A 24,416-nucleotide genomic window follows, 5' to 3' on the forward strand; every position below is an offset into this window, starting at 1 on the left:
ATTCACAAGCAAGAACAGCCCTCATCACGTGATAAATATTTCCGGGTGAATTGCCACAGACCAATCAGCATCGATTGCGCGTTGTCACGTGTAGAGTGACGAGTGCGTTCACATAACTTTTGTAATTTGATAAGTGTGTTACCTATGGAATAGGAAAGCGCTTTCGTTGAAATATAATATTAAGAGATTACTTGATAGACAATTTGTAGCCTGCAAAGCGGTAAGCAAATTTACAATGTAAAGTGCTTATTGGACGTTTGTTAATCTGTACGTGATAACCTTATATTATGCATAGTATAAACACGTGGCGTGGAGCTATAGTGGGTATAGACAGTCACAACGTCCGACACTATATCTTTTTTCTGTTTTGAAGTTGTCGTATGAACTGACAACTTTACACTGATGGTCAAAGTCATGAGGCAGTCGACATATTGTCTATAGTTGTGTTTGTATAAACTGATTACATTAGACTTTTAGCAACTACAGGTAGTCATGCTATTGTCGTTATTTAAATGAATGCAATTAATGACCGTGCACCTCAATACCAATTGTATAGATTTCTTTTTTTCTTTTTTAAATCAATATGCACAAAATATATAATCCCGATAACAGTAGGATTCTATTAAATTACAACCTATGTATTAAACTACACAGGAAAAAAGGTATTGCCATACATTTCAAGACATCTAAAATATATGGCAATATATTTATTACATTTTTACATAATATATGTATTGTCATACAAGATATGACAATTTATTTTTTTGCCCTTATATATTTATATATTTAATAAATATATAGCAAAATACATTTCTTTCGTGTGGGAAAATATCTAGTTAAAACGTGGATTAACTTGTTTGCTCTTGTTTGCTCGGCATTTGTAGTAAAGGATATCTTCTGATAGTCACACTATCATATGGAATCTTCGTGGCGTAAAACTGACACAAGGCTACGGTACAAGATCGTACATGGGCCACGTGGTGGCAGCATGCCACGGCTTATTGCTATTTTCTAGTCAACATCCCAGTTGCGCATGCTGGTAATTCATCTAAATATATTATCTCATAGATAAGATCTTACACTGTAGCTTGTTTCAATCACTTCATCCGACATACGTGGGGGGCGGGGTCGTTTGTTATCTTTTGTGTTATAGTGGAAAATCATAAACCCACAACGAATTACTTCCAAATGAAGGGACAAGCAGCATTATGTACTTGTATAATGACCAACCAAGGAGAGTGTTGACGGCACGAATATAATCAAGGTCACCTTTCTACAGTTTGAATACTTACACATATAAAGTATATGCGCGAACACAATGCCTTTGGAAGCTTTTGGCACAGGGACTCAAGTACGGACATTTTACTTGTTGTGCCGGAAGAAAACGATAACGACGATCAGCGTGTATCACTGGCATTGTCAGCTTTCATTTTTTGCAATATCTCTGAAGAAATGTGTTCGTTAGCTACGCCCTTTGACCCCACCCCCAAAAAGAGTCGCTGGCTGCATGCGTCTCGTTGTGCTTCTGTCCTGCCCGCATGATGGCTGCCTGGACTCTAAATTAGGAACCGGTGGGACGCAATACATAACATACAGGCTTTCAACCTCGGAAGGGAAGCGTTGACCTGCAAATAACCAAGCGGCACGGCGGAAAAGGGTGGCTAGCTAACTAGCTAACAGGTTTGTAAGGGAGGCGTTTTGTGGTTCATGTGGCACACAGCACGTCTTTTGTGTAGACTGAATTTGCCATTCAGCACAGGGAATGAAACTAGATATCTGGCTAACGGAACTGCACGACTGCTTCTTGTGGATACAGTTATCGGTAGCTGCATTTGATTCATACTTCGTTAACATCTCATTCGTGAGGAAACGATAAGAGTGAGGTAGGTGTGGTTAGCGAGGGGAACAATGTGGTAGTCACACAGTGTGAGCTGTGTGTGTGCTGTCGGCTGTAGACAGCTTGCTAGGTAGTGTGGAAACATTCTCAGTTTGTAAGTTTGTTAGGAACTTGTATAGAGGTATATTTCGACTATTTATGCATGGTTGTTTTTCTCTGTAATAAGTGCACTGGCTAACATTTGTTATAGTACTAGCCGATGTAGTAATCATAGACTAGCAGGAAGGTTTTCATAATTTTGTGAACCGTATCTATCTATCCAGCCAGTTAAGCTGACCATTGTTAAAGAAACCCGTTTGGCTGGTTCTTTTGCGAGTCACAAATATATAATCTATATATTATCCAAGCATGCATTTGTATCCGTGTAGTCTGACCGCTGCTTTGCGTTAGGCTGAAGCGACAGAAGCTTGCATAAAACATTTGTAACAATTTATACGCAGGAATAAGTAAAGAATCTCGGTAATGATATCTGGTCAGCGATTGTGCGTCAGTACCCGGGTCATGGTTGGCATGGTTGGGTCATCCAACGCTATTTCTGATATTAACTAGCTGATTGGGCGCCACGGTATGAATATATATGAACACACTATAGGCCTATTTCTATAGGTTTGGATGACAACTGGTGTTATATGCTCTCAAATTACTGTCGCACGTGTCTGACTCCGCTCTACATGAAATGCAACACCTACCCTCTTGCCACCCTGTGCCAGTTGTGAACTGTTCTTGCACGTTCCTTTAACTTTCCGTCTACTCCAGATGGCACATACGGGGAAGTTCCCATGACTTCTCATTCGTTATACTTGAGAAGGTAGTCAGTTTGCATTTGACATAGCTTTTCTCATGGACTATTCCTTCTTTTTATTCAAATTCATTCCAATGTTGGTTTGTTGGGCAAGATCAATGTTTTTCTCTGTAGTACCACAGCAACTTTGAGCTGAAGTTAATTGTTGTTAAATTGTGATCATATTTCTCTCTATTTTGTTATTTTAGAAGTGTGGATTTGACTGCATGTTCCTCTAAGCCTGACACTCCTCTTCAATGGCTGCTGCTGGCTCCACCACTGTGCCTGAGGGGTTCCACTATGAGACCAAGTTCATTGTTCTCAACTACCTGGGCCTGCTCCCACCCTCCAGATCTCAGGGCCCTGCTGCTGAAGGTAAGGGGGTGAGGCTGTGACTGGGGAAATGGGAGGGTAAAGGGACGATGAGCAAGGTGAACATCCAAGGCTCCGCATTCTGGAACACCCTGGAACTGGTCATTAACAAAGCCTCATCACAATCACTGGCACTAAATCAGATTGGTTTCTTTATTGGCTTTTTCCCACTCCGAGAAGGAATTTATTTTAAACACGGTGGCACGTCAGGCTGCAAAGCTCAGCGAAAGAAGGCTGGAAGTAATAAATGTCACTGTGACCAGGCAAGGTATGCCATTCTCTCAAGTGTCTCTAGTTGTCTGATGGCACGGGTTTCACATTGCTCTGTGGAGGGGCCTGTCACGAATGCAGGTTAGCATTGGCCTTATAGCCAATACATAGTAGTCTCAAGCCCCAGCTTGGACTGTGACAAGCTATCTGTTGTGAGGGAAGTAGTGTGCATTTAAGGCAGCTAGGGTCCCCTGAGTTACAGCTTTATTAATCGCCCCCAACAATGTATTTGACTTTGTCTACCTACTGCGACCTGCTGTCCCAAGTGTGAAATACAAGTGGTCTGTAGTGTGGCACTGTCTTGCAAGTGAGCAGAATTGAGGAATGCATTCGCTTCAGCTACAGTGTGAAAAATCAATAGTGAGAAAGCAGCCGCGTTGCCTCTGTTTGGTATACAGAAGCAACCACAGGGATCTTGTGTTTCACAGTCCAAGTCACGCACTCACAGGCCAGTCCCAGGACAGGGTAGTGAAGGCTGGCTTTTGGTAAGGGACTATCTGCAAAGGGAGGCTTCAAGCAGGCAGGGGGTATGGTCTCTCCCCTTCCCCTTGTTCTCAAGTGGCTTTTCACATTGGAAATTTCTGGTAGTGAGGGATATCTGCATATTTCACGATAATGGGTAAAGGGCTTTTAAAAAGTGCTCTGGATAAGAGCGTCTGCCAAATGCCAATAATGTAATGTAATGTAATGTGTTCAGCTTTGGGACGCTCAAACCAAGGTGCTCATTCCTCTGCCATCAGGAAACTGGTTATTTTGCTCCACGTCTACTAAGCCAATAGGCATGTTGAAATGATTTTCCAAAGTTTCAGATGCATGAGGCAGAGGTTAGGAGAAGAGTGTGTGTGTGTGTGTGTGTGTGTGTGGTGGGGGGTGGATTGAGGTGCAGAGGGGTTACAGGTCCAGACTTGCCCATACATGCTTTAGCATAGTCTGTAGCATGCTGAAAGGTAAGACTGCAGCCCTATTAAATCCCACAGATTAATTTCTGGCCTGTACATTTAATCTCTTGCAGTCCATTCACATTTTTGTTATTGAGAGGTATGTCAGTTGGACTGAGATTTCTGGTTGTCCTTTGGTAAAGAGGTGAGAAGTAGCTCTGTGCTAACTTAAGTTACAGTACGTGCACATTTCCTCAGTGGCTCTCAGCTGCCCCCTTCCTGAGAGGAAAAGACTGACTGCTTATAAGAGCAAAGCAATGAGAAGCAAAACGCTGCTTCTTGGGGGTTTTTCAATGCATCTTAACTTATTTTATCAGCCAAGTTCAATCGGTTTACTGAATGCTTGGTCTTGAGAAATAGGCCCATAAACCCACAGGGGCTCAGTCTCTGAGGGGATGGAGCTGTGTACTCTTGCAGTAAAGTGTAGCAATAGACCTTTGCTTGCCAACCTGCTGTGCAGGCTTGTCCCTTGTTGACAGCATTTCTAAGGTGCACGGAGCTGCTTAATATGATTTAATGATCTAAGTGAGCAACAGGTGAAAAGATGAGGAAGAATGAAGGATCAACAGAAAGCTGCAGACTGTAGTGATAATGTTAGGAGATTGATTTGCATGACTATCTTTTTACCCATCTGTAAGGGATACCTTTTTGATAAATTCTGTAATAAATGCAGTGATTAAGTGCTTGGAGGTTTATCTTTGATCCGCTTTTTATTCTGCTGTAATTTCCCTTTCAAGCGCCTAGTATTACTATTGTTTAGCATAGAGGCAAGTGATTAAGGTCCTTGACTTCATCCAGTGATTTATATATAGTATTTTATAAATAGTTAGTCGCCTTTCATAACTGCGTTCAATGATCAAATACATTGTTCAATGTGATTTCTTAGTTGTGCGTTCGTTGAGATCCATGGGACTAGATCATCTAAACAAAATATGTGAAGGCACAATTGTTTGGGGTTGTTTCCTGTTTTGGATAAGGTCAACAGCTGTGCTGGATCAAGCCTTTTATATTAGTTTCTAATAGGAAGTGGAGCTGTGTGTGTGTGTGTGTGTGTGTGTGTGTGTTACATCAATTCATACCACATACCTGCATCATTTATTCACCACTGAGATATAAGCTATTAATTCCTGTCCCTCAGCCTTACTTGAGGGACAGGAAATGGGGTAAGTCTAGGTTGTGCCGAATACTCTGGAATGAGGGTCCCCTCCTCCCCGAAGGTATTTCCTGGTCATGGAACTTCAGACACGGAAAGCAGAAGCCTCTCTCGTTTTTCCTCCTGGTGTGGAGGGAGGGAGGGAGGGAGGCAGGCAGGCAGGCAGGCAGGCAGGCAGGCAGGCAGAGGGAGAGGGAGATATGAGTGCCTGATCCCTCTTTCCGCTCGGGCTGTTACCCATTCTGACAGGCCGTCGCGTGTAATCACTGCTGAATTACTCACGCGAGCGAGTCTGACTGCAGAACCTCTGACTCAAATGCTGATCCAGCAGCTGGACCGAGGGGGGAAAAATGCCATTGTCACTGCATTGCGCACGTGTGTGCGTGCGTGCGTGCGTGCGTGCGTGCGTGCGCGGGCGCGCATGCGCAAACGTGTATTTGCATGTGTTCATGAGGCTCAGAACACATGCACACTGCCATTTGCATGAGGCAAAATGTCAGGATCGTCTGTGGGAACCAGGCTTCTGCTATGCAAGGTGGGGGGGTGTAGTAAGGGCTCCTTCAGGCCGTTGATCATGGTAGGCACCCCAGCAGGCTCCTCTGTCCTGGGCCCTGCGTGCACCACATGGAGGAATAGGGCAGTCAGCACTAACAACAGCGAAATAAGGAAAATATGGAGTACAGCATATCTCTCTCTCTCGTTCTACTCTCCCTCTCACACTGGACTTTCAGTGGGCTGTGTCTTCAGAAAGAGTTACATTTTCATGGCCGGTCTCCTTCCCTTGCGCATATGCTCGCAGAACTCTCTGCTGGCTTCATGAATGGTTGAATGAGTGCTACTACGTGGGTGTACAGAGGAATGGCTCCCTGCCATCCCTGTCATCCTCGTGTGTGTGTGTGTGTGTGTGTGTGTGTGTGTGTGTGTGTGTGTGTGAGAACGGGCTGAGCCTGCAGCTGTACATGTTGCCTAGGCTGCGTGCGATGGAGAGGGTGTGGGGGGGGGGGGGGGGGGGGGGGGGGCTAAGCACAGCATGAGTCACATCCTGCTCGCCGGTCACGTGGTGCAGCCTGTGACGACTCCATACTGTCTGTTTAATGTACATACAACGCTGTTATTGCAACACGACCTCCAGCTCCTATAGCTTTTAACCAATTCCTGCCCTCTTCATTTGGAATATGCTGTCATAGATATGATCATCCTCTACCAGTTTGAGAGATATTAGTAAACCCTTTATTCTAGAGAGCGACAGTGGACACTTATTTGCTGTCCTGTTGCCCATGAGGGTCTCGTGTTGAGTACAGATAAGCCCGTTGTGTAAAAGATTGACCTTGCGTAGAATTGTGTGGTTCCAAAGGTCTTTGCCTTATGGTTTAGTTTGTTGTTCTTCCTGACCTTTCGAACTTTGCCCAGGCTTCTGTTTAACTCTCTAACTGAAGCTTTATATAGATGTATATGCGTGCTCTCAATGCACAGTCATTGCACCACCTCACTGTGGTGGAGGAAAGGTCACCGATCAGAACAGATAACTGTGGTTTCATTGCACTTTGTTCTCTGTGAATGAAGTGAATTAAAAGAGCAGAGCAGCCTTTGATATTGTATTAGTCGCTATAGATTATTTAAAGTAGGTGTGGGTGTGTGTGTCTGTTTTGGGGTGGGTGGTGGAGTTTTTCCAGTCTGATATGACCTGCGACCAGGCAATGTCTGAGGTGCCCTGCTCTGTAATGCTGCATAGGGACAGGGTGTTCAGTGTGCCTGTCCTGGGCCTAAGTTTGGACTGCATTGTGAAACTGTTTCTGGGTGAGTGAGGGATGGGTGCCAATCAGGGATTACTATGGATGGCAGTCCAGTCAGTGAAGAATGTCCATAAAATCAGTCACAACACAAATTCATGCATACTCAGGAGAACTCAAAACAAGGCGTCTCGTTAGTACTCGTTGTGTTGAGGCTATCTCTACAAAAGCATCTTCTCAACTCTTTGTGTCCAGATGCGTTGTACCCCCATTTTCCTTAAGGCTGAGGGTGCAAAGTGAGAGCATACAAGGGTAATGCTCTGATCAAGTTGACTTCCTATTTCTGCAGTGTGTCATAAACGCTTCATGTCCCAGAATATTGTGTGCTTGAGTTGCAGCTCCATATGGATGTCATGGCTATTAAAATAGGATTCAGAGTTTGACTCTAATGTCTGAAATTACTGGTGTCAAACTAAAGTATGTAAAGCTTTATAAATGAAAGAAATGACTCTGGACGGGCATGAGGTCATGTTGGGTGTTCTCACTAATCACTGTTTATTAATATCTGATGCTCATCTCCCTGGCTTTGTCACAACAGAGAGGAACAGGGAGCTGAAGACGGAAATCGAAGCGGAACTCAGGCGGCTGAAGGAGGAGATTGCTGCCTGTGAGTGGAGAGTGTGTGTGTGTGTGTGTGTGTGTGTGTGTGTGTGTGTGTGTGTGTGTGTGTGTGTGTGTTAAACATCGAACACACATACTCAAATGCACACTCACTTGGTGTGTGTGTGTGTGTGTGTTAAACATGGAACATGCTGGAATAGTTGCCCACCCCTCAAACATGAAAACATTGGGGTGGCAGTGCTTGTCTGACAGCTTTGTTTGCTCTTAGAAGCTGTGCTTGTTCTCGTAGCTTAAACATTGCATAACGTTGACAGTGGAACACAGGGCAGAACAGGCTCCCGCATGCTCCCTCTTCAGGCCCCCCCGTGGCAGTTGGTGTAATGTGGCTAGGTATGCTGTAGGTGTCGAACCATGGCCCCAGCTAGCCTCCCCGCACACCGATTAGCTAGCTGCGCTAAAGCCCAGGGACCCCAGCTGAGGGATCTATTCATACTCTTATTGATTCTGCGGGGAATGTTCACACTCTGACTCACTTCTCCAAACTCCATTTCCTTCAGAACACCTCAGGATTGAACTACGGATGGTTTTGTGTGATTTATTGAGCGTGTCTGTCTGTTCTCCTGCAGCGGCCTCCAGTACAGGCTTCGACTGCGACACGTCCCCGGTCTTCAGCCCCGCCAACCCAGAGAGCTCCATAGAGGACTGCCTGGCGTCCCTGGGGGACCGCGTGGCCCGAGACCTGGAGACACCCCTGAGCTCCGCTCTGCAGACCCTCCTCAACGCGTGTGTACCCCAGCCGCTGGCACTGCCGCCGAATTCACACGTGTTCCTCCATCCTCTCCTACGCAGCTCACTCTGAGCTCTGCAGTCCTGTGCAAATCTGTACAGCCTGTGTACAGTACGTGTGCTGACTCTGCATTCTGCTGTAGTTTCATTGCACAATAGTCTGTACAGATTCCCAAGTTATGATGTGGAATGATGCCCTTTAGGTGACAAGGGTATGTGCTCGTAAGGCAGTGCTCTCTCTCTCTCTCTCTCACATGACTTTCAATGGGCTGTGACTTCTAAAAATACAGCCTGAGCCAATGAGGCATGTCGTCAGGGAAGCTATACGGACGCTAGCACGTGTGTGAGAAATGCCCGACCTTGAAGCAGAGTCAGAGTTGACCTGCTGAACGGTGTTGAAACTGGATTCACGGTGTTCCTTGGTTGATAACTTAATAACTTAAGCTTTCTGTCCTGTGGCTGGTCTCTGGTGTGTGCACGCGTGCCCCTGTTCACGACTTCAGTCTGACCCCTGTGCGTTTTGCAGCCCCCTGGATTACGAGCGTTTCCGTGACGCTGTGCTGGAGGTGTCCTCTCACTCCCAGGGGGACTGGAATAAGGTGAGGCTCCCTGCTCTTCACAGAGCTGTGCTGCCCCTGCTCATTCCTGCTGCACATCGAAATAACATCACTGTGAATCAGACGCCTGAAATACACACACGCATGTACAAGCTGTTCCAACAGACTATAAAAAATGATTGTTTATACTGTTTATAAAAAGTTATAAAAACTAAAGAAATCACAAGTAGCTATACTTAATAAAAAGGTGTAAATATTTGTTTTTAAATGGCATTTATGTAGACAGTCTAAATAGCATGGGATGATGATAGGGTTGGGATGAAGTGTTGGTGGGTGTAATGATGTGGGCCTGGAATGAGAGCTGTGTTTGTGTCCCTCCCAGGTGCTGGTGCCTTTAGTGCTGCTGCAGACCCTGCAGGGGGAGGGCCAGACCCTGGCCACTCTGCTACCGCTGGGGGTGCGTTACCTGGAGGAAACTGAAGCGGACTACATTATCCAGCAGGGCGGATGGGTGAGTGAACTGGGGTGGGGAACAGGCTGGCGGAGAGGGGTGTATCGGTTTTGTAGTTTATTAGCTTTTCTCAGCTTCGGTCGTATGGGCATTGCCAGCTTTAGTGTAGCTGATAAATTAGAATTTAAAAAATCCCTTTTCTCTTGCCCATTTTGCTATTGGAATTGCAGACAGCTGTTCTGCCATAAGATGGCGCCAGATGTTTTAGTACTGATCTCTGATACTGGAAATTTTGGAGGATGTGTTTTTTCCCCGCAGTGAATTTTAATATATACGGATGGCATTTAATAATGGTAACTCCAGTGCAGTTTAATTTCCCTTCAATTGGTGTTGACAGGATGCCGGCTCACCTCACTCTGCTGGCAGGACTACATTACAGCACATTCTCACTGACACAAAATTCTTGTTTGACTGACACCTGTTCCAGCTCTAATCCTTGCATCGGTGCTTTGCACAATTAATCCCTCCTGCTCTCATTGAAAGAAGAGTAATCCCAAATGTGTTTGCTAATGGCAGTGGGGCTAACCGGGGATGTCTTCTGGGGATGAATGTGTGCACTTTCCAAATGACGAACTCCGAGAGACACTGGATTATGTCTCAGTGCCTGGTTGAGTCAGAGGGAGGCTCCCAAATGGAACGTCCTGCTGAGCACTTGTGTGATCAAGTTGTGTGCTATGTGATTGGCTATAATATCACTCACTTCCTTGGCAGATTGGGCGCCTGTGTTTTGACTATGCTAGCGTGTATGGTGCAGTGGATTGTTGAATTAAAGGCAGTGGCTGTCTGTGTGCTTTCATAGTATGCTAGTGCCCGTTAAATTAAATTTAAATGGGATCTAGTTGCATTTATTGGTATCCGTTGAATTAGTGTCTTCTGGCATCTCGCTGTGCGCGCTGGCATTTATATCTTTTTACAATGCATAAGTAAAGACTGCATTAACATACATTTACATTTTAATTAACATACAGTACAGTACAACATGAGTATGTAAATACATGTGTGTGTGTATAGTGTTGATATAAAGTGCAGCATCAAACATGACAAACAGTCCTTTATTTTGTTGAGGTTGTTGTTGTCTGGGACTCCTGTCACAGCTGTGCTGACGTTTGGGAGGCGATCATTTCAACAGTGGGATGGCCCCTCAATAAAGGCCAAGTTTTCCATATTGTTGAGAATTGCTGAATCCGTAAAGAAATATTAAGAATACTTTTTGGAAGCCCTGACGGTGACATCAAAGATGCGAGTTAGCCGCTTAGAATATTACATCACGCCCTTAATGTGATTAGTTCTCTCTGCTGGGGACCGCGTCTTTAGCTTAGCAGACTTCTCATATCTCCCGTTGTGTGAAGCAGCCAGGGAGGGCTGGAGTTTGTGGTTTTCAGCAGACATACCGCGGGACAAATGCAAGCCCTAACCATTAAAGATCAGTGGTCCATCCTCCAGTGTGTGGAAATGTAAAAACGGAGGCCTTCGAACACAGGTATGGGAATTTATTTGCACTCAACATTCTCAAAATCTTCAGTGGCTCAACATTGGCAAAATGGAGAACTTCGCAGAGTGATGCTGTTCTACTGTATATCAAGGAGCAGGAGTGATGTCAATGTCAATGTGTTGTCCCAGTAGTGCTGGTATGTACCCAGAAGCTCTCTTCAGTGTACAGTACATATTGCTGTCCTGACGGAGTTGTCATTGTTTAGTCTTGCTGGCCTGTGAATGCTTTACCAGGTGTGCTATTTGACAGCAGGCTTCAGGCCATGGCTGCAGGATCAAGTATAGGGGAGAGAGCAGAGTGAGAGCTGGCTAGCGTTAGCAGCAGAAGCCCTGCTAATTCACCTCCCCTCTCCCTGCTCTCTGTGTGAGTCACACTTACAGGGCAGTGCAGTGGGCATGCCCAGTGTCCTCTCCTGTGCTGTCCTTCCTCCATCTTCATCGCATGTTGGTCATTACCTCAGCGTGCTGGTCCCTCTCCACCAGCGGTCCCGCAACCCTTTTTAATTTACCATTTTATGACCAAACATGTCCTGTGCTGTCGCATATTAGTGAACAAGGCAGGTTTGTGTTGGTCGTCAGAAGGCCACTGATTGGCTCCTCAGCGCTCTCAGGTGTCCATTTTGGATTTTTTTGCTGCTCTTGACCTCCTATTTTTAGGTGTGTTTCCATGTAATCTCTTTTCAGTCACGTACTGTGGTTATGGATCTGTCAGACATTGTTTCTCAGTATATAATAATACTACCATTTGACTGTAATGTAATTCAGTGTAATATATTTTATATACTAAATATAATGTATCCAGTAAGAACTACTCATGCTGTCATCGCAGGTTCTGTCGTGTGGGGGACTCTGTATTGTTAATGGAGGCCGCCATCTGTAAGAATGGCAGAACTCATTCAGCCAAATGAATTTAATTAGGGCTTCAATGATGTAGAAGTGTCAAGGGAAGCCTTTGTCTTTGGATTCCTATGCATCACATGCAATCTTTCTCTCCGACTTACTCTCCCTTTTCTGTTTCACTCACTATCTGTCTCTCTCTCTCTCTCTGTCTCAGTCTCTTGTCTTGTTCTCCCTCTCTGCCTCATTCTTGCTATCTGTCGCCCATTCACTCTATTTTTCTGTCTCTCACACACACACACACACACACAAATGAGGCCACGTTCCTGCTGTGTGTTATATCAGCGGTACAGAGGGAGGGACGGGGGGAGGAGAGAGGGAGGGACAGACCGAGGGAGGGAGGGACGGAGGAAGAGAGGGTGAGCTGCCGTGCAGTACTTGCCCCAGTGCTGTGAAAGCAGGCTGTGCGTGCTCCTCTCTGTCGTTCTCTCATCCGCTTACTTTGGCTTTCCACTGTGTCTCTGGCCTCCATCTGTCCCCATTTTTTCCGACCTCTTGACATCTGTCCGTCCCTCGCACACAGCAAGGACTCAGTGAGGTAAGAGCTGTCTGTCTCCTGCTTGTGGTTGTGGTTGTGGCATGTGTTTGGCTGAGTGACCGTATCGGTCACTGTGAAGGACCGCTGGGGAGCTGTGTGACCGAGTGGTCTGGGTCTGGTCTGCAGGCAGGCGGTGGTCCTGTTTTTTGAACTGAGGGTCCTGGTCCTGTCCTGGACGCTGTGTTCTGAAACCTTAGGCTCTCTGGTGACTGTAAACCACACAGCGCCCTGACAGTGAGAAGGGACGTCGCTCAGGACAATGGCTCGTGTTCCATAGTTCACTTTACCGTCTGTACCGACTGATGGATATCGGATTCATCCATTTCACTTTAACAAGGCTTATCATGTTTATACAGTAATCGCTGCCCTTCTAGTGTGCGGTTGGGACTATCTAAGACTGTATTATCATGCTATAATGGCTTATATTGTTGTTTGTATTTTTACTTTTACTTTATTATTATGTCTGAGAGCTGTGGGGTGTCATTGAATCGTCACTGTGTGCTGTTGAAATGACAGCGATGACGACAACATCCCCTACAAAAGGGATGGATAGAACAGGGGGGCGGGGGATGTTCTGTTGAGGGAAATGGAGAGAAGACATTTTGAAAAGGGTAAATGCCAACCCGTAGTGGTGTTTGGGGATGAGTAGGCATGACTGCACAATCCTGTCAGGGTCCATCAAACATGGCCTTTTTTGTTTTGTTTGTTTGTTTGTGTGTGTGTGTTTGTGTACCACGTGTGTGTGTGTGTGTGTGTGTGTGTGTGTGTGTGTGTGTGTGTGTGTGTGTGTGTGTGTGTGTGTGTGTGTGTGTGTGTGTGTGTGTGTGTAGGTGTGAGGCTGAAAGCTGCCTATATGTATTGATGTCGTGATAGAAGGGACTCGTGGCAGTCCATAGGTTCTCTGGTATCTGTGGCGGACGCCCTGTCCTTCAGGCGGACTGGCTGTTGAAAAGTGCTGCGTCTCTGCTGCTGCCCCCACTAGGCCTCCAGCCTGCCGCCGTCATGCATTATATAACATGCTTCCAGACCTTTCCTATGTGGCGTGTACTAGAGGACTTCTATAGGCCGCTGTCATACAGAAGGTCAGTTAAATATTACAGTGTTGCTGTACTCCACCCTGTACTTCACTCTGAAGCAGAAACTGCCTTTTTTCATCCAACTATGGTGAAAAAATTAATGAATAACTGGAGATAAAGCTCTTGTCTGAGCCTGACCTACTTTCTGCTGAGAGACCTCCAGCCCTGCAGGGGCCGTGGAGACATCTGGCTCTGGTCTGGAACATTCCCCCCCTCTAGGAGAGGCCGTCGTAATGACCTGGGTCACCTGGTGAGGCACGAACACCCCCCTGTGTTACAGACAGACGGTCAGACGAAAAATGGGACGGGCCATTTTGGAAGGTAGCACTGTGCCAGAGGTCTCCGCTGGCGTGGGTGGGAGATGGCGGTTACGTGGGAGATGGCGGTTACGTGCTCGGTGTCAGTTACTGGGAAATGTCCACACAGGTCTACCCTTTGAATTCATTGCTCTTATCTAAAGTTTAACTGAGGGGTTGTTGTCCTTGATATCTATAAACATTGCGTTTGGGCTTTCCAAGGCTTTCTGTTCCTGTAGCAGGCTTTTCAGCTTTCATTTTGCAAGTATAATTTTGGTAGTTAAACCTGTTATCATGTGATAACTGGGATTGCCACCTCCAGCAGTGGTTGCACCATAACTGTAAAAGGGCAGTACAATATGTAAGGTCAAGGCAGAACCTCTTATTACATCTTTTAACACTGCCCCTTTCTATGGCTGGATTTTTATCAGAGTGGTATGGCAGCTCCCCACCTCTTATCATACCTATATCTTTCAGGGTTCAAGTCCAGTGCCCAACGACTACACTACTTCTCTTAGACCCCTTGATACAGGGGCATTGAAGCATGGATGCTTTTAAACAGAAGGGAAATAGCCACTGTGCTCCCGAGTGCTTGAGGGCCAAATCCTTTAAGTTCATTTAAATGAATTGAATGGCACCACCATGTTTATTAGCCAGTTCTAATCTATGGATTATTTTATTTGTTTATTGATTGCCTTCACTGGCCTCTGCTAAACTGATAAATAGTAAATGATACATTAAAGTACCCCATGATGAGTATGGATTTTTGGGTGCGTGTCAACACTGTCTGATTGTGTTCAGTGAACTGTATGCAGAGCTGGCAGTGTTTCTGAGACACTGTACACGCAGCGCTGTATTATTCATTAGAGAGTGGCCAGTGCAGGAGCCTGTTACACTGGGGTGGAAGGGGTTAATGGGAGAATGGCGCTTTAATGAGATTACGTAGGCATAATGGTTTAATAAGATCAGGTACGGGTAGTGGGGAATCCTGGTGTGCATCGTGTCTTCCTGAAGCCGTCTTATAGACCTGGTTTGGAGGTAATTAAGCTGCTTTTGGCTCCGCAGAAGCAGAGGTTTTGTAGCACGAGAGCACTACTGTAGCCTTGAATTACCACAACCCCCCACCTCCCAAAGAAGCCTGCCTGACAACTACAATAATGGAATTATGAGCTCGGAGCCAACCAGCAGAAAATGGGTTCTCCCTCATTTGACCATTCTGAAATTGTGTGGCCCCGTCCTGAAATGTAATTGGTTAGTTAGCCGTTCACAGAAGTCATGGGGCAGGGTGGTGAAGCAGACTGCATTGCTGCTCCGGTGAGACTGGAGGTTCCGGTGTTCCTGTCGGCATTTCCACCCCAGGCCCACAGCGTTACATAACTCCAGTAGGAGTGGGAAAGTCTGTGTGTCTGTGTTGCAGTCACAATGTCTGCATACGCAGTTAATGCAGTCCATCTGACATTATCTCACTAGAGCCAGAATGGAACTGCTGTAATGGGATCTCTCCACCATGCTTTCCCCACCTGACTGATCACTGAGTTTGGTGACCGGTCGTAAGTTTCAGTGGAGGACAATATAATTTGGCTTAATTGTACTTGATTAAGACTTGTGATCGACCAATTATGGTAGCTCCACTCACAGGAGTTTACACAGAGCCTGTTTTTCTCTCAGATTGTGAGCCTTGGAGGCCCATTTACTGTGGTTGACTGAGACTGACCTTCGAGCACTGGCCTCTCAGACTGGACCTAAAGCACTGGCCTCTCAGACTGGCCCTCATGGAAGTGTGCTTACTAGGTGGTGCAGTGGTACAGTCCTGGGTCGTGGGCTTGGGGAGTCGGGCGACCTTGGTGGACCGTCTGAAGTCACGTTGGTCTTTTTGTCGAGTCAGGCAGCTCAGAATTATGAATGGTGCCCTGACTCAGGTTGTGCAGAGGGTTGTGTAAGTGGCACTCCGCCCTTGGGTGGAGGGGTGTTGGGCTCTGTCTCCGTCTCTCTCTCTCTGGAGGAATGTGAGCTGCGAGGCCCAGGCCCAGGGCGCGGGAGGGAGGGAGGGAGCGAGCGAGGGAGGGAAGGTGCTGGCAGAATGCTGGGGAGGGAGTGCTGATCGACAGGCTCGCCCTGCCCCACCTAACAGGACAGACTGCTCTGAGCAGCCAGCCAGACTGCAGTCACACCAGACCCACGGCAACACTGCGTGCAGCTGCAGCCACCTTGCACAGGGCCGCTTCAGAGCACTTTCCGCACCGCGGAGTCAGACCGAGGCGACCGGAGAACTGGAGTCACATCGCACGCGTGTCGGTCCGCTGCCAGAGGGCTTCTCGTCATGCTCCGCATTGCTTTTTAGGTACGCCATGTTAGCCGCCCTTTTAAAGGGCGAGGTCTTGTTGCCATGAAGATGCCATGTTTGTTCTGATACCTACTACTGCAGCGGCTGCTGAAGGTCACTGACTGTGACTTTCCGCTCTCTGTCTCGTACAGTCCTTCCTGCGAGCTTTTCATAACTACAGAAACCGCAAAAGTAAGTTCTTCTTTATCATTGTGACTGCACAGTTTTATCAGTTTCAGGGTTTTTAAAGTTTTGTGATAAGTGTGCTTTTGTAAAGATAGGAGACATAATGATGTGTTTCATAATGGTGCAACGTACAGGTCACTTGACTTTTCCTTTTTTGCAATTTTCCCTGAATTGTACCTCATTCTTTTCAAAGAAACATTTTGTGTGCGTGAGAGTATGTTTGACGGTTTGTGTGGCAGGCGGGGACGTGCTTGGCACGTGTTCTACTCGGCGTGCCCACAAAGCCAGTTTCCCAGTCTCGTGTCCACAGTACGGAAGAATTGCCCCATCCCACTGAGATCTGTCCAAGGTCGCAGTGCGTTGAGAAAAATGAATTGTAACCGGCTCTCGCACTCCAATCGGCTTAAACCCGGTGGGGTCTACTGATCTGCTGATATTTAATCTTCCATTTCTCTGCCGTGGACCTGATTCTCTTTCCAGTCGGCCGATGGGCGTGTGTTTGGGTGGAGTTTAATGCCGTTCCTGAGGGTCGGAGAGTGCAGGGGAGTGGCTGGCATGTGCTGGAGGGCGTGTTTCTGGTTGGTTCAGCTAGCTGAGGTTTGGTGGAAGTTTCCGCAGCGTGCAGGTGTTCCGACCCTCTGTCTTCGGTCTGCGGCCTGGCTCATTGCTGCCGGTTGGCCTCTGATGCTCCTGCAGTCCACCCAGGGGCTGCCGCTGTCAGCAAACACGTGCACGTATACGCACACAAACAGCTGTAGTGCAAGCTCTGCCAAGCACTGCCCCACCCCCTTTCTGCCAATACATGCAGTGCATTAATCTTTGATTTTTGTCTGTCTGCCTGAGCTGGGATTAGAGGAGAGAATATCCCATATTCAAGGCCCGGGGATTACTGCACTGTGAGTGTGTGTGGGGATATCACCCCACCAGCCTGACCTGGGATGGACAAATCTAACAGGGGGGTGGGCAGAGGGCAAACTGCAGTATTTTTAAACTGAAATCAGGTAAGAATTGTGTCGAGGAAACGGTCAGACATGGACAGAGCCTGTTAGGCCTTAATTGCTAATGTTATAATAATAACGCGCTAGTATTCGAGTAATAACAAACTTTTTCTTACAAGGTGCACAAAGTATATTCCAATGAAGCACAATGAAAATCTTTATATGAAAAAAATAAACCTGCACAAATAATACAAAAGTCTGTTCTCTGACCTGGAGGAGTGCAGGATTGGCTGTGTTCCAGTGGCATGTTTCATTAATGGGGGGGAAATGGGCAGGGTTTTTTTGTGTTACGGCTCGGGTAGAGGGCACAGTTTCCTGTTTTCACATGCTGGGGGGGTCCTGGGTGTGAAAACAGGGAAAAGCATGTGAAAACAGGGAACAGTCTCTCCTCTACCCCTGTTTTCACATGCCAGAGGGGGGGGGGGGGGGGGGGGGGGTTCTGCTTCCTTTGTATTCTTGTCAGATGGCGTGAGGCTTGATTCTCTTAGACACTGAGTGCTCTGTCCTTTGTTTGGAGTATTTCACCCACTCTTCACATCATCCTTCGTAAACACACACACACACACACACACTCTTTCCCCGCCAGCACACATACAGAGGTTCAAAAAGTAGAGGTATATTAAATACCCATGTATAGTCGATCGAAAAAAAGCTTCAACTTTTCCCCCCTGACTTGGACCCATTTGCCTGCAATAATTCCACCAGGCTGCTCAATATTAATGATAATTTTGTCACATCTTTCTTTGTGGAGCTCTGGAACCACTCCAATCTGTTTTGCAACACAGTCTAATGGCACCACGCAAACAGGCCTTGAAATGCCTTCTAAATGCGGTTTTCCATCAAATAAGCAAATGATTAGCATGTAAACATGTATTTACTATATAACTGTAAGCAGTTCTTGCTCCAAACTGTCGTTTTAATTTTCAATACTTTTTTGCACTGTAGAAATTCTTCCTTACTTCCACTGCTGGAGGTTGTATTCATGCACACAGGGGGCGTGTTGGTAGAGTTGTTCACTACATTAACTTCCATGGTGATGTGTCACGCTTCTGCTTGGTTCTCACTGAGAAAAAACACCAAATGCCTGGTAGTGGAGTGATGGGAAAATTATGGTAATGAATGTTTGCATTTGCCATTAGACTGCATTTCAAAGCAGAGTGGAGCAGTTCATGGCCAAAGCTCCATGTGACAAAATGATCATTACTGATAAGCATGTGGAATTTCACTTATTATTAAGTTCAGTTCAGTGCAATTAACATCTTTATTTACTTCATGTTAATAGACAAGATTGTGTTGAGTATTTTAAGGCACATATTCTAAAAGCAAGTTTTGTGGTGCTTTGTTTTTAGAGGGCAATCGAATGCAGAGGACAATGCCACGCCATTAAGTTTTTCTTTTGGTTTTGCGTCATCCGATTTTTTTGTAGTTTGAAAGACTTTGGTCGACCTTGTTTTCCTGGCAAGCAGCATGTGTGTGGCTGGTGTGATGTGTGCTCTTTGTTAGCTGTGTTAACGGGGCCAATACCAGCTAAAATGACACAGCAGGCCTGTTTTTAATCTGTTCGTAACTGAGCTGCAGGAATTTTGGTTGCCTGACTAATTCGGCATCCTATTTAGATGAGCTAGTAAAAAGTTTCGTATCTCACTAGCTCATTTTAAATAGGATGCAGATTTCAAGAGCCACAATATGTCATTCAGCCATGTCAACACCAGGGGTCAGGCTACCCCAAAATAGACACAGTAATGTTCTTATCCTGTTTACAGCGCTTCAGTATTTGCATTTGGAAAGTGCAGGTTTGACTAGATTTTGTTTCGATGACCTTGAAAGAACACAACTTATTTTTCCTGTAAGTCTAATATAAATCATGAGGAACACAGCTCCTTTTATAAAAGACTCATTTCACATATGGCACTTGTTTGTTGATCTGGCTGGGATGTTAATATGGAGCAGTTATTCCTCATTGCACTTCTATTTCTGGCATAATGGGGCTTAATTGGGTAAATCTTCTCTCAAGACACTAGTGTCTAATTAAGAATTAACAGCTTGTTAATTTCATGGGTCGCAGTTTTGGCTTGAAGGGAACCAGTATGCAGAGGGGTGCCCCAGGGCCGAATTTCAAAATCTGTGTTGAAAATGTCTTTTTTTAATTTGAGAGGTATTTGGTATTTAACCACTGTGTATTGCCAGTGTGGCTTATCCCTTTTCTGTGTTCCTTGTCTTGATGATATTATCTTTATAACTATCTCAGGTCCACCCTGGTTATGTAAAGGATGAGTTAAAATGGAAAAACTAGACTGAACCTGTTATGCACTAACCTGAGGATGTGAATGGGGATGTGGTCTTGCTCGGTTTTACCACCTCGCTGTGAAATGCGTAAACCACACACTTGTGACGCGGAACGGCTCCTCAGAGAACCAGTGCCTGAGGTTTCTGTGCGCCTTCGTCTGCAAAGGCACTCGGAGTGCAGACATTTTAGAATGCAAAGCTAGCAGTTCTTCAGGTCAGGTGCTTTCCTAGGTTCGATAAGGTGTTGACCAAGGTCTCTCTCTCTCCCCCCCCCCCCCCTCCCAGGGTACGGTGTTCAGCCTGGAGGTAGAGGACGACGCGGGCGTGGTCATAGCGGAGGACAGTAACGACATCTACATCCTGTCGGGGGAGCAGCCGGACCAGCTGAGCCCGCCGGCGTCGCTGCTGGACGCGGGGGACGGCAGCGGACCCGGGTCCTGGCAGACGGAGAGCCTGCCTGTGTCTCTGCCCGAGTCGTGGGCGCAGGTGATGGACCCCGAGGACGCCAAGAGCCTGGACAGCAGCGAGGGCGGGGCGCTGGCCGAGGAGCGCAGCGAGAACAACTCCTCCAACTCGGACATCGTGCACGTGGAGCGCGAGGAGGCGGAGCTGCAGGAGAGCGTTCTGAGCGTGCTCGGCAGTGACAGCGAGCTGGCCGAGCTCCGCGCCGAGGCCTCGCCGACCCCCGACCCCCCCGCCCCCCTGGAGGAGCCCGCCCCGGAGGAGGCTCCGGCCCCCGCCTCTCTGGGAGCCGAAATGGAGCCCCCGGCCCCGGCCGCTCCGCTGTCGGAGCTGGAGCCCCCTGCCTCCGCCCCCGTAGAGGCCCCGGATGTTTGCGAGGCCCCGGCCCCCAGCCTGGAGCTCGCCCCGCTCCCACAGCCTGAGCCTGAGCCTGTCACAATCCCGCCTGAGCAGGAGCCGCCCCCGGCAGAGCCCCAGCCAATCACGGAGGAGTCCGCCCCTGCGCCTCTGGCCATGCCCCCTGTGGAGGAGCCTCCCATCGCCCCGCCTGAGGAGGCCCCAGTGCAGACAGAGTCCCTGCCCCCCGAGTGCCCCCCGTCCCCTGAGTCTCCCCCACCCTCGGAGCTCCCCGTGCTGCTCTACGGCGGCGCCGCCCTGGTGGCCATCGCTGCACTGGTGGCGTACGGAGCCCTGGCCTACAGGAAGAAATAGAGAAGCCCCCCTCACCTCTGCCCCCACCCTCACCCCGGCTGCTGCGGGGTGCACTCTCCCTCTCTTTCTCATTCCTTTTGTTTTCTGTCATCTCATGACACCTTTCCCCCCCCCCCTCTTAAACACATCACTCCTACAACCCGGTCTGAAGGCAACGGAGTGATTGTCTTGGTTTCGGTCAGGTGCTTCTATTCTGAATACATGTTGGTGAATTGGTTCGAATCCTCCCACGCCTGTAGGCTGGAGGGGGGTCTGTCAGCTGTCTATAGCTATCTGGGAGGGGGAGGGGACAATGAGGGAGCCATAGTTTGCGATGGGGGCTAACTGGGGTGAGTTGTGTTCAGTACAGTGACCTTTCAAATTTCGGTGCAGTCACAGCAGGCTTTTAACTCGTGGCACAATAGACACAAAGAACAGCGGTCATCTGATTGGAAAATGGATGGCCGGGCTTTCTGTCCTCTCACTTGGCTCCTGTACGGCAGTTCCACTGTTCTGCTATCTTGTGTTACAAACGGAGTCACTAACGAACGCCCGGCCCCAAAAACTCTTACACGGAGCCCTTTCTAATTCGTGACAGCAGGAAGTGGTTTGCACTGGAAAAAACGGTCTTGCCGGCAGTTCAGTGTTTTAGCAGGCCCACATGCCTTGCACCCCAAAGATGAAACAACTCTTTCCATTATTGTTAGCGGTGTCTTCTGCACCTTACAACTTTTTCCCTTCTATGCAGTTGCCAGGCTTGGTTGATGATTTCTCAGATTTTTGTATACCTGGGTAAAAATTCAGTAGCCCCACAGGCTGCAAACAGACCCCAAAATTGAACAAGCTAGGCAAACGTAAACGCATTCGCCACTATCATAAACGAGTTGCCACTGGTGAACTTTAGTGTTGTCAGGTTACAGTACTGTTGCCACGACTACTATGGAGCAAGCACTATAGTTTTGGGGTACCTGGACATGGTCAGTAACCTGAGTTCAGTCTGCAGGGTGCTCCAGTCCAGTTTTAACTTGAAAAATTATTTTTGTCAACCATGATTGCTCCTACCGGTTTTCCCCTTATTTTGAGATGAAATTTGTTTTCTATATTCTGATACATTCAAGATTGTTCCTCTATATTTAATAAAAAATTGACATTACTGTACTGAGATGATATTGACTCTAATATTTTGTTAAACAAATCGAGAACACCAGGAGTACTGTTTCAATTTGAATAAAATTTTTATTCCAGAAGTCTCCTCTCTCCAGATTAAACGTTAGCCAAATGAAATGACATTTTAGGCGTGCTTGCCTTTTATAGACGCTTCATCTTAATAGGATTGACTTCCTTTTGAAGTTCAGGTTGTACCTAAATGTGTCAATTGTAGCTATCAGGGCAGCGTCAAAGGCCGAAATGACCAAATCCTTTGTGCTCCCTCCTGATGTACCTCTCTCTGATTCCACAGTTTTACCATACAGCTGCTGCTATGCTTCTCACGGGCTAGGCCTTCATTCCCCATTTCAGCAGTTCTTCACCACTGCCTGCACTTCAGGTACTGCAGTGCCCACTGTGTCACGGTTTAATACTCGTGTTAGAAAATCACTCTTCTGGGTATTGGCCTTCTGTAGAATAACTGATGATTAAAATCCTTCCTTGTTAGTTTTTGTATTTTTGCAATGGTTTAGAAATGCTGAGCATCGATGGTGAGACAGAACCACTTAGAAAATGAAAATGAAAAAAAATAATTGGGATATTTTATCATTATATTCTTTTAACGGGGCTCTCCGCTGTCTGCATTACTAGCTGTGCTGTGCTCTGTGATTGGCTGGAGTACGATTTGAAAGCAGCCTGAGGATAGGTCCAGATTCCATGTTACAGTTGCGCAGAACAGCATCATCTTTGCACTGTTGTGGACAGCAGTGTAAAGAATCATGAAGGTTTCACTTCTGCTACTGTGTCTCAAGCTCACCGAGGGCTTTCAGCTCAGTCTTCAGGGGGTGAAAAACCAAAACAGTTTTTTTTTTCGTTTTTTTGGGGGGGAGGGGAGGCATAGTTGTAAAATGGTGAGGGAGTTTCACCGTACCAGTCATTCTTTGAGAGGAGTAATTTGTTCAAAGGGTCATAAGTGACCCTTGTGTATTAGTGTGTGCGTGTTGTGTGAATACGGCCCCAGTGCAGTCTGCAGGCACTGCTGTACAGTGCTGAATCATCAGTGCTAGACCTGGCCACCTTTTCTGGTTCCTTATTGAATGCAGTAGCCCATCCAGCACTGTCCATCTCCAGCAAACCCATAGCATGTCATACTGGGACTTGTGCGTCCAGAGTGAGTCTTTGCTACAGTTTAACCATGCTGATGTTCCCACTGCATTCACTACAGTAGAATTGCAAACCAGGTCCACTCCCCACCTTCAGTGGTCTGGTTGCCTCATCCACCAAGAACCGATGGAAACCACTACACATGATCCATAAACAAATATCAATACCAGCACTGCCATAGACAATCAATAAAAACAACACCATTCCCTTGATGGGGGGAAAAGGAATATTCTTTGCAAAGCAAAAAAAACAACAAAAAACACTTTGCAACTTGGATATTTTTTTATGTCCGTTCTTCAGACCAGCTCTACATTGTATGTGCAATGAGAATTAAAATAATCTGCATATGATGCCTCAGGTGTCAAGTGAAAGAGCACTTATATTTTCTTTTCTTTTTTTACAAGATAAGTCACTACAGCGAGCATTAGCTACCTTCAGAAAGCAAATTGAAACTGTGAACGTTGTAATTGTGCGGTGCAGATCCTCATACGAGCCCCTGCAGTCTGAGTGAGGATCTCGCTTGAGCTTAACAGAGCTGGGGCATTTCAGCTTCACCTCAGTGTTATGGAGGCTTAAAAGCGGAGTTTGTACAACTACAACTTTGTTAGTGCTGTTGGTGCAAGACACCTTTGTTGGTCCAGACCTGCTGGCTGTGGATCCACAGGCAACTCGCCTGTCTGAAATGGATGCACAATGACACCTACTCACAGTCTGCTGCATAGCCAGGTGCCTGGAAGCCCAGTGCATGAGGCTTATGAATAAACGCCAGAAAAGGACACATTGTCAGAGTGGGAACCAGTGTTTGGACACTTCTAATATATGGAAATGTAAAAGGATGCTGTTATGTGCACAAGTGTTATGAGTTGGAATGCTTAAGATTCTCGATCCTTACCTTTGGAAAAGTAATGGAATGTTGTCTTTTCAAATTGGAAGTTTGGAAAGAACAGTATGGATGTAAAAGCCCTAGCTTTGTACTTTGTATTGAGATTCCTAAGTGTAAAGTTCAAAACCAGGAGTAATAAAATCTCTAAACCCTGTGTGTAGTCCACAAGTCATTTGAAAGTTGTGAAATGTACCTGCTCAAAGGCCTGAAGACCAGCTAACCTTAACCATTTGAACAAGTCAAAACTGTACCATTTGCTGATTTGCAGGTGCAAATGTTAAGCTTTTCAAATACACACAGGTAAGCACACAGCTGTTTAAAACCATGACTGGCCACCACTAGGCAAAAAATAACTTGCATGGGC

The 24,416-nt window shown here is 46.7% G+C and overlaps 1 protein-coding gene across 4 annotated transcripts; it reads left to right on the forward strand.

Moving 5' to 3' along the window:
- Positions 1–83: 83 nt before the first annotated feature.
- bcl2l13 (BCL2 like 13) lies at positions 84–24,206 on the forward strand. 4 transcript variants are annotated; one of them, XM_061252829.1, is made up of 7 exons: positions 84–220; positions 2,888–3,053; positions 7,740–7,808; positions 8,389–8,545; positions 9,075–9,147; positions 9,488–9,616; positions 19,993–24,206. In XM_061252829.1, the coding sequence occupies exons 2-7, from the start codon at positions 2,936–2,938 to the stop codon at positions 20,878–20,880; spliced, it is 1,434 nt and encodes a 477-aa protein (XP_061108813.1). In that variant the 5' UTR covers positions 84–220; positions 2,888–2,935; the 3' UTR covers positions 20,881–24,206. The 4 variants fall into 4 exon arrangements, with proteins under 4 accessions (XP_061108813.1, XP_061108812.1, XP_061108814.1 ...); XM_061252828.1 differs by lacking the exon at positions 84–220 and adding an exon at positions 1,463–1,680; XM_061252830.1 differs by lacking the exon at positions 84–220 and adding an exon at positions 1,687–1,883.
- The last annotated feature ends 210 nt before the right edge of the window (positions 24,207–24,416 follow it).

This window comes from Conger conger, chromosome 8 (genome assembly GCF_963514075.1).
Source record: "Conger conger chromosome 8, fConCon1.1, whole genome shotgun sequence".
Taxonomy (NCBI): Eukaryota; Metazoa; Chordata; class Actinopteri; order Anguilliformes; family Congridae; genus Conger; species Conger conger.

Excerpts from the sequence above, each read along its gene's own strand:
- bcl2l13 (XM_061252829.1), top strand. The coding sequence starts at position 2,936 with ATGGCTGCTGCTGGCTCCACCACTGTGCCTGAGGGGTTCCACTATGAG. Across the intron at positions 9,148-9,487 it reads CCCAGGGGGACTGGAATAAG|GTGCTGGTGCCTTTAGTGCT; the intron begins GTGAGGCTCCCT and ends TGTCCCTCCCAG. Across the intron at positions 9,617-19,992 it reads TTATCCAGCAGGGCGGATGG|GGTACGGTGTTCAGCCTGGA; the intron begins GTGAGTGAACTG and ends CCCCCCTCCCAG.